General features: G+C 39.5%; 1 protein-coding gene across 2 annotated transcripts in view; it reads right to left on the bottom strand.

Annotated features, from left to right (window-relative positions):
* The window catches only part of RORB (RAR related orphan receptor B), a 188,195-nt gene that overhangs the window by 62,078 nt on the left and 116,608 nt on the right, over positions 1-9,509 (bottom strand). The window contains exon 1 of one of the 2 annotated variants that reach the window (XM_023508418.1): positions 7,208-7,296. The exons of the other annotated variant lie outside the window; for it this stretch is intronic. Coding sequence (XP_023364186.1) covers positions 7,208-7,247 — 40 coding nt within the window. The 5' untranslated portion in view covers positions 7,248-7,296. Of the gene's footprint in view, positions 1-7,207; positions 7,297-9,509 lie in introns of those variants that run through there. 2 annotated transcript variants of the gene reach the window in all.

The following is a 9,509-nucleotide window of genomic DNA, read 5'->3' as shown; positions in this document are numbered from 1 at the left end:
TTTTTTTTTTTTTTTTTGAGACAGGGTTTTGCTCTGTTGCTGTGGCAGAGTGCAGTGGTCTCATCGTAGCTCACTGCAACCTCAGACTCTTGGGCTTAAGTGATCCTCTTGCCTCAGCCTCCCCAGTAGCTGGGACAACCATGCTTGGCCCTTCCTTCCTTCCTGCCTTCCTGCCTTCCTCTCTCTTTTTGTAGAGACAGGGTCTTGCTATGTTGCTCAGGCTAGTCTTGAACTCCCTGACCTCAGTGAACCTCCCACTGTAGCCTTCCAAGGTGCTAAGATTACAGGATTGAGCCACTGCCCCCGGCCTTAGTTAGTTACCCTTTTGCTAGTCTACTATATAGGTGTCAGCATTCTTTTAGATAAATATTTTATCTAATTTAATTCCAATCACAGTTGTATTCTTTAGAAAAGAAAGAAAGAGAGGCTCAAGGAACATAGGCTTAACATTCAGAAGGGCCCACAGGTTTTGCATGGCAGGGTAAGGATTCTAGTTAACTGCTTCTGATTCCCAAGCCCCAAGTTTTTGAAGCCACAATATCTATCATTCAAATGGCACTTTTCCTATTAGCCTTTAGTTAGAGCTGAGGGTACAATCAATGGCTCTTCAGCAAAGACACTTCTGCAGGTAGCAGAGATGGCAAAGACCAAGCAAGGCCTCCTGGAACACCATATGGGGTCACCAGATCTCAGAGCTGGCCCTTTGCTTTTAGGCCCAGAATTTTCTCTCCTATGAGCTCTCTAGGATTCAAATTTGATGTTCTATGTTGTCCAGATGGAATTTTAAATTTCTCTGGCATTAAGATAAGAAATTTACAGGCTTCAGAAAAAGTAGTTTCTGCTATTGCTTTTTGAGCCACTGCCTTTTGTTTATACAGGTAGTAGGGTAACCGAAGGGGTTAAGAAAAAAGCGGGGGGAAGACAGAAGAAAGAGAAGCCAGCAAATTCCAGAAACATCTTCAGTTCCTGTGATTAACACGCAGTGGACCGGTTTTCATTTGCAGATTTAATGGTTGTTAGCTGCACCCATGTTTCCACATTCTAGCCCTGCGGGGTGGTGGCTCCTCCATCTTCTGGAGAGTCACTCTCGGGGTTGTGGTTGCCCACTCTTTCCCTGGATACTCAGTCCTGGTAAAGGCTTGCTTGAGAAGATTGTTTAAAAGTACAGTTTTCCTGTTTTAAAAATCAAATTGCACAAAGTGTGGTAAGGTAAGCAAGTCAAGTAATTTTGGAGACTAAGAGATGAGCTCATGTTAGCCATCCATGGTTGTTTTGGAAATGCAGTGTTGAAAAGCTATGCCATCTCATTGAGGCAGATGAGTTAACCTGGAGTTCAGTGGCCATCTTGGAGACTCGGGGCATTCTTCTCGTCTCTCGAAGTAACGCTGTCCTGACACTCACTATCTCAAAGTGTGGTCCCTGACCAGCAGCAGCCTGGGTGCTCCTTAGAAGTGCAGATACTTAGGTCCTACCCTAGGCCTACATAATTAGAATCTGTGTTGTAACAACATTTTTGTAATTCATATACATAGTAAAGTGCGAGAAATTTTAGAAGTTTTGGAAGAGAGAGGGGTAACACATTCTACACTTTACCTTTCGAGATCTCTGCTCTTAAGCTCCAACTCTCTATAAAGAGAACTGAATCTCTCTCTCTCTCTCTCTATCTCCTTTATTTTTTAAATACAGAGAGTGCCAAAAAATGCATACACATTTTAAGAAAGGAAAAAACTGTATTAAAATGTTAACACTCAACATGTACAGATAAAAAAAGATAAATGCAAGTTAAATTCCAGTGACTCCTGTAATTGCAGAAGTCAAACATGACTTGAGTCTGACAATTTTAATACAGTTTTTTCTTTTTCTAAAATGTATATACATTTTTTGGCATTCTCTGTATATAAAGAAGGCACCTTCTCTACTTGATAGCTAATTTTTCCAGTTCTGAACAAAGCAATTATTTTACTTCAATGAATAACACTTTGTATCTCTCTGGTTCCTTAAATTTTTCACAGCCCCTTTCTCTAGTCTACATTTAGTTGAAAGCTTTGGCAGGAAGGAAGCTCATGTTTATGGAACCCCACTGTCGCCGAAGGGGAGGCATGGAGGCATGTCCCAGACCTCATCCCAGACACGATTCAGAATGACCAGGTAGAGTGTCTTCCCTGAAGAATACAAAAAAAGAAGAGACAAAAAAAATCTTCTTTTCAGAAAATGAAAAAAAAAAGCAATTTCTCTATGTTAAAAATCGAAGTGCATTGGGAGAAGGAAGAGACAAGTCATAGACTGAGAGAAAATATTACGGAACACCGTCTGATAAAGGACTTGTATCTGAAATATACAAAGAACCCTTAAAGTTTAAAAAATGGGGAAAGATCTGAACAGATACCACACCAGAGAAGTTATAGGAATGGCAAATAAGCACAGAGGAGATGCTGGATGTCGCGTGCCATTAGCGAATTACAAATGAAAAACAGTGGGGCCCCACGCCATGCCTGTCCGGAAGGACATGCACAACCTACAAATGAGACAACATCTGATGCGGGAGGCGACGCAGAGCCAAGGAAAGGGCTCTTGTTGCTGGTGGGAATGCAGAACGCTCTACCCACTTTGGAAGGCAGTTCAAGAGTTTCTTACAAAGCTACAACAGTCTGATCACAGGGCCCAGCCACTGTGCCCCTCGGTATTTACCACCTGAGCTGAAACTTACATCCACACAACCTGCACAAGAATATTTACACATTCCGCAACTATATTCATAATTGCCAAAAACTAGAAACAGCCAAGATATTCCTCCTAGGTGAATGGTGCGATTCAACCATACAGCAGAATATTATCTGGCAATATGAAAAGAGCGAGGAGGCGTGAGAAGACTTGGAAGTCTTCTGGTATAAGTCTAACTGTATAACATTTTAGAAAAGGCAAAACTATAGAGACAATAAAGAAATCAGTGGTTGCCATGGGTTTGCGGTGGGGGAGGGGGATGAATAGATGCACAGGGACTTGTTAGGATGTGACACTGTTCTGTACGATACCGTAATGACAAGTGCCCTGATGCGTTTGTCAAACCTGTAGAATGGTACAACACAAAGAGTGAACATTACTGTAAACTATGGATTATAGCTAATGTATCTATATTGGTTAGTTATTATAAAAATATGCCATAAGAACATTGATGTACATCAAAGTATTGTATGAAGAACATCAAAGTATTGATGAAAGAAAAAATTATGTGTGGGGCTAGGTGTGTGTATGGACCTCTAATGTGCTCTCTGATCAATTATTCCGTAAATCTAAAATTGTACTAAAAAGTCTATTGATTATTCAAAAAAGCGAATTGCACAAAGATGCCTCCTTTGCTGGAGGTAGTGAGGATCATCTGAGACACCCCAGCTAAAAGAAGGAAAACGTTCTTTAAAAATAATAAATTGAGCAAACATCTGTTTGTTTTAGACTACATGTATATGCAAAACCAAGCTTCTGTCTTTAAAATGAATGCTGTGCTTGCACAGCTTACATCTCCACAATACGGACACCTAAGGAGCTGGATGTACCCAGGAGAAGGTGTTAATTTCAACTGGGGGAAGCTGGTGCTGGGGTGGCTTTTGAGCTGGGTGTTGGAAAGCCAGCAAGCTTCAAGGTCTAAGTATGTAGGAAAAAGGAAACCTTAAAGTTGGTTGCTAAAGATTGAAAGAGGAAAATCCAGTAACAGGAGTTAAAAAAAACTCCAGATGAGGTATTCAAATGTGTTTGGGGGACCTAGTTAATGGGGTTAAATTAAAAGTAAATAGTAGCAGAAGGCTTCTAGAATTATCAAATAACCATGCTTTCATCTGGAGTCACTCACCATATGTTAAATTGAATCGCATGAAATTGCCACCTTTTTGTACAAAAAAATCACCAAGGTTGGCAATTTCATAGAGTTCAACCTGGTGCTGTTATTCATTGTGTTCTGAGATGGAGCTCCTGTACTAGAATGTTTTCAAGAATACATGAAAAGACCGATGATACAAGGACTTGCTGAATAAATGTAAAAGTAAAGCCATTACATAGTTAATTGTCAGAGTCAGACAATTCCAAGTTCAAACATGATTTAAGCAACCCCCCCATATCAAGAGAATAACCCCAGTGGCTAAAGTTTGGGATGGAAAGCAAACAATATTCTTTCTCATTTTCTTCATTGACACAAGCAGTTAGAGACCATTCCTGAAGTTCCCAGCACTTGTTCAGAGAGTTTGAAAATAAGCAAAACATGTCTTTTTCTGGTTGGTGATAAAGAAAGACTAAATCTCTTGAGTGTGTTAAAAAAAGAGACAAGCCAGGACTGTGGAGAAAAAACGGAGGATATGTTCTAAAATATAGCCATCAGAATCTAATTTCGATGCCTTTGTTCTTGAAAAAAGAAACCTTTCAAAACAAGAGTGACATCATATCTTTTCATGAGGTATTTGGGTACATTATTGCCCCACATTAAGATGAGGTCCACGTGAGATCAGATGGTTACTAGTATATGAACGGTTACCGTCCTAATCTAATCACAACTTTAATTAACTGGCTCAGAACATCTCACAATTAGGCTGGGTGGCCAAAAACGAAACAATAGTATTATTTGCCACTTTTTCATGTTTACGGACACTTGTTTTTTAATGTGCTCTTAGCCATCGCTGCAGCAATACTTACATAGATGATGATAGAACACAGGTTAGATATTTACATTGGTATGTGTGTGTGCGGGAGAGAGACAGGGAATATGACACCAGAGATCTTTCTGCAAGAACTCAGATTTTAGGAACTCATTTTTAAATTTGTTATCTGCAGGACCTTTGAGTTTTGTTAAACATCGATGATGCTATCATGGCTAAATATATTTTCAATTTCCATATTAAAAAATTACACTGTTATATAATTTATGTTCTCGCTAAATTGCAATCCAAATTACATTGCTTCGACCCTGAATCCTGAAATAAAAAGAAGTCATAGAATCGAAGAGACAGTTTTACTTCTCAGGGTATGAATGACTATAGAGGTTAGAGAAAGATGTGCTTGGCATGTATGTATATATTTCTTTTTTTAAGGAGGCATATAGACTATATAGGACAGTGTTCTCACTTGCACATAGCAATTGCTTCAGGGGTAAAATGATAACTGAGAATGTCACTCTCTTATAATTTCATCCTATGATAAATACCGCAAAAGGCTGATGTCCAATGTGGGACTGAGGCAAGGCTCCGCCGCCCAACACATGTAGAATTAGTGACTGGCTCCCTCAAACACTGAAGTGCCTGTTCTGCTGATACTGCACACTTTCTTTAAAGAGATTACCAGCATAATCCTAAATATCATAGGACCCGAGCGATCTTATTTTTGAGCTCATCAGTCCAGCATGCTGCGCGTAATCCCTAACAGCTTTATTCTGTGTTTATGTAAGCTGGTGAAGTTGTGTGAACACGATGACCATCCCTTCTCATTCCCAGATGCATCACTTTGTATTTTTGCCGCAAAAAATAGTAAGAAAAGATATTCTCATTGTTGCAACAAATTTCCCTCCTTTTGAATGGCTTTTCTCTAAGTGGAACTTCCAAAACGGTCATTTGATAGTATATCATAATATTTGGATGGAGATATTTATGTTTTATCCCAGTTGTTGTGTTTTTTATACATTAATTTCTACCATGGGCATTCATTCTGATAAGACCAGGTGGATTGAATTGGCAGAAAAAGGGTCCACCCCATTTTTTAGAAGCTTAAATTACTTTTAAAGATGCAGAGATGCTTCTTTTTTTGGAGAAAATATGAGGGGAAAAAGACATTGGTGAAAACCAGAAATTGCGAAGCATAGTACCAAGTCTTCTTAACTTGAAAAAAACAAAACCCTGCAGCTTTAATTTAGGCTATTCCTTTTAAATTTGTTAAAGTTTAAGAGGAAAACGTAAAAGTGCATTTGTTCATATTTTTCACTCAAAAAGTGAGCCCTGTGTCTGTCTGAAGGTGCACATAACCCCCTAAAATGGAAGACTGTGTTTTATGTACATTTACAACAGAAGGTAACTTCATGTTTGTTTTTTAAAAACAACGAATCAGAGGAGAAACATTTCTGTTCATCTGGGAGCCCCTGCTAATTGTGATTCAGCCCCAAAGAGGATTAAGTACATAGACGTTAGTATGTCCAGTGTTATTAATTTCTAAACAACAATAGCAACAATATCCTGAGTAAATCTGTCAGTAGTAAGGATAAATAATTGCTTAAAGACTCCATTGATGTCAGAACGCAATCTGCTGGTAATAGCTTATTTCACCAATGAGATCTTTCAATACGTATAATTTGAAATTAATGAGTAATTGCACAGAACAATAGCTATTTAAAAACACGCAGTTGTAATTCTGAATTGATATACTAAAGGAGTTTAACTTTGATTCGTTAACTCTTTTGGAACAATTTCAAGGGTTGTAGTAATTGAAACAAACAATTATATGAATGTACATTTTAATATTTCCAACTTTTGTTTATTGCTATCTAGTACCACAAAGAAATGACAAGAAGTCATTTTACTCTGAGAGAGTTTTAAAACAAATGATCAAAAACCTGTCTACATTATGAGACAATATGTGTCTGGGAAACTGTGCACTAACTTAATTGTTAAAAAAATTATATCATTGTTAATAATCATTCAGCCAAATAGATTTTTTTTCTTGAAAATAGAATTATCTATGAGAAAGTGTCTGGTGTGTGTGTGTATATATATAATATATATAGCATATCTATATATGCATGTATAATATGCATATCTATGTATATATTATATATACACTAAAGGAATTTTTTTAAAAATTAGAAAAGTAAAATGCTCTTAGCTTGAGCAGTGCCAATGACTAAAAATCAAAGCTACAAAATTGTGAGAAGGATGTTCATATGGCTCACATAATGTGAGTGCAATGTGGTAGATAACTACTTGAATTTAGGCTCCAAACGTATGCATCTGGTAATTCATCTCAGGATATGACAATATTTATATATAAATATCTTCTTCGCTGTCAAATGAAGCCTGAGTGACTTCCTTATTCTATACATTCCTCAGTCAGAAAGTATTTTATTGTTCCCACAGCTAGCTGGCTAGCTAGTTTGCTGAGAGCTTATAAACGCTGACTTTCTTGCCTGGAGGATGGTTCATACAGTGAAATACCAGAAAAGAGAAGAAAACGTAAAACTCACCAGTGGCGTCAGCTTTGGTTTTGAGCTGGTTCTCACACATTTTGACGTAGCAATGAAAAGTCTAACTGAAAAATATGACACTTTGCACTCGAGGTCTGACGAGCGCCCCTACGTTATCCCACACGTACAATCCCAACAGACTGCATTAATGAGATTAAATGAAAGAGGAGTTAAAGGCATCAACGGTTCCATTTCATTAAGTAAAGGTGAAAGGCTGCTCAGGCGAGGAAGGGAGGAGGGAGAATATTGGTTTTTCTTTTGGACACTGCTCATTCGCTGAAGAATGCATACTTTGCTTACTAGCAAGCAGCAATTTATAAACACAATTCTCCTCCCCCAAACTGTACAGAGAAATTCCCCTTTGTTTTCATCCTGTTGGAAACAGATCTGATATGCATATGGCATGTAACTAGAGTCATCTCCGTGACTATAAAAGTGTGACATAAATTTCCCTCAGAGCAAATTTCTCTCCAGTGACTTTGGACCCTCTGACTGAGGTCCAGTGACGAAGGACTGCATACAGGAATAACTGGGTGTCTGTTCTCCAAATAGTGGACCTAGGAAGTAATTAACAGGGCACAGGGACATTATACAGTCAAAGAAAACACGCACACATCTTACAGCAGCCAGCGCAGCAACGAAGCCTGAGGACCAGTTTGAGGATTCTCACACCCCGCAGCCTTGCCTGGCCCCCAACCTGAAGTCTCAAGCGACTTCCTTCTCCCACGGTGCCTCTCTAAGAAAGATAAGGACACAGCGACAGACGTTTCTGATCTCAACCCTTGTCACCAGAAAGAATAAATAGATGAATACGTGAAAATCGCTTTAACTTCCACAGGAAAAACAAGCTGTTTACACAAGCACGAAATGCTTGTGTACGTTGTAGCGTTTAACTTTGCCCAGAGCTGCGGAATCGCTTCAGCGAGGAAACTCACATCTTTCTTTCTCTTCACCCCTCACCTCCCGCGTACCGCCGTCTACACCTCTCGAACTCTTTCTACGAATCACCATCATGAATGGTTTCTTTTTATTTATTTTTTAAGAATTAATTTTATTGTGTATGTTTAAGATACACAACACGATGTTATAAGACACATACACTGAATATAGTAACACGGTTCCCATAGGGAACAAATGAATGAATCCATCATCTCACACAATTCCCATTTTCCCACGCCCTCACCCATGGCAAGAGCAACTATAATCTCATTTATCGAAAGTCTTGAATACTCAAACAATACGCTAGTACCAGAAATAGTTTCTGGATCTCCTTCCCTTCTGCTTCTTTCTTCTCTTGAACATCTCAGCCTTCTCCTAGCCTACATCATAGTAAGACGGCTTTCCCAGGGCACCAGGGCCCCAAGGGAAAGTGAGTAGAGGAGGCTGGGAAATCCATTCAGTGTTGTTGCCAGCATGGAGGAGCTGAGCCCGGTGGTGCCCATCTCCGTAACTTGGAGACCTGAAACACATTGATACCCGGGTATTCCCCTCTTTCACACCTTGATTTGCTTGGTGCGGGGCAGAGGCATGTGGAGTTTCCAACACCTCCAAAATGATCCCAGGGGGCTGCCAGGACTGAAGACCCCTGGAAAGTTCCTCAGAACCACAAGACACGTATGTTCTAGATTGGTCACCCCCACTAACCACTGAGTCAGAATCTGAGCAGGGGTCTGAGACACTAGAGAGATGATGAGATGAACTCGAGGAGAGAATCTTGGACTTTGAGTAAGCATATCTAGCTGTAGATTCTTGGGTAAGTTACTTAACTGTTTTCTGGGCCTCAGGCTGCCCATCTCTGAAATAAGACAGTGACGCCTACTCATTGAGTCATAGATGGAGGGAATGGGAAACTGCTTAGTAGGAGTTCTGAAACAACCCAGGGATCTGAGGAAGGTCCTGGAATATGAGCTGTCCTGCCTCTACTGATCTTGTCGATGTGCATTTTGGCTGTTGACTCTGCATAGCGTCCATGCATTCGATTCTTATTAATTAATTCACAAGTAATTAACACTATTTGCTTTGCTTTTTTAATTTCCCATCAAATAATATATGATAAGCTCATAGTTTAGTGTGTATTTAAAACCTGTGGATTGAATTCTATTTAATTCATTTCATCGTAATTGCTAGTTTTCTGTATAATACTAGAAATAATATTATTAGAAGATCTGTAGGTAATTGAAGATAAGGGAAAAAGCCATTTAAGAACTCCCTTTTCAGCTCAGCGCCTGTGGCTCAAGCGGCTAAGGCGCCAGCCACATTACACCTAAGGTGGCAGGTTCGAATCCCCAGCCTGGGCCCGCCA

Source organism: Otolemur garnettii, unplaced genomic scaffold (assembly GCF_000181295.1).
Source record: "Otolemur garnettii isolate 467f Iridium unplaced genomic scaffold, OtoGar3 scaffold00006, whole genome shotgun sequence".
Lineage (NCBI taxonomy): Eukaryota > Metazoa > Chordata > Mammalia > Primates > Galagidae > Otolemur > Otolemur garnettii.
This window is presented reverse-complemented; position numbering and strand designations above follow the sequence as displayed.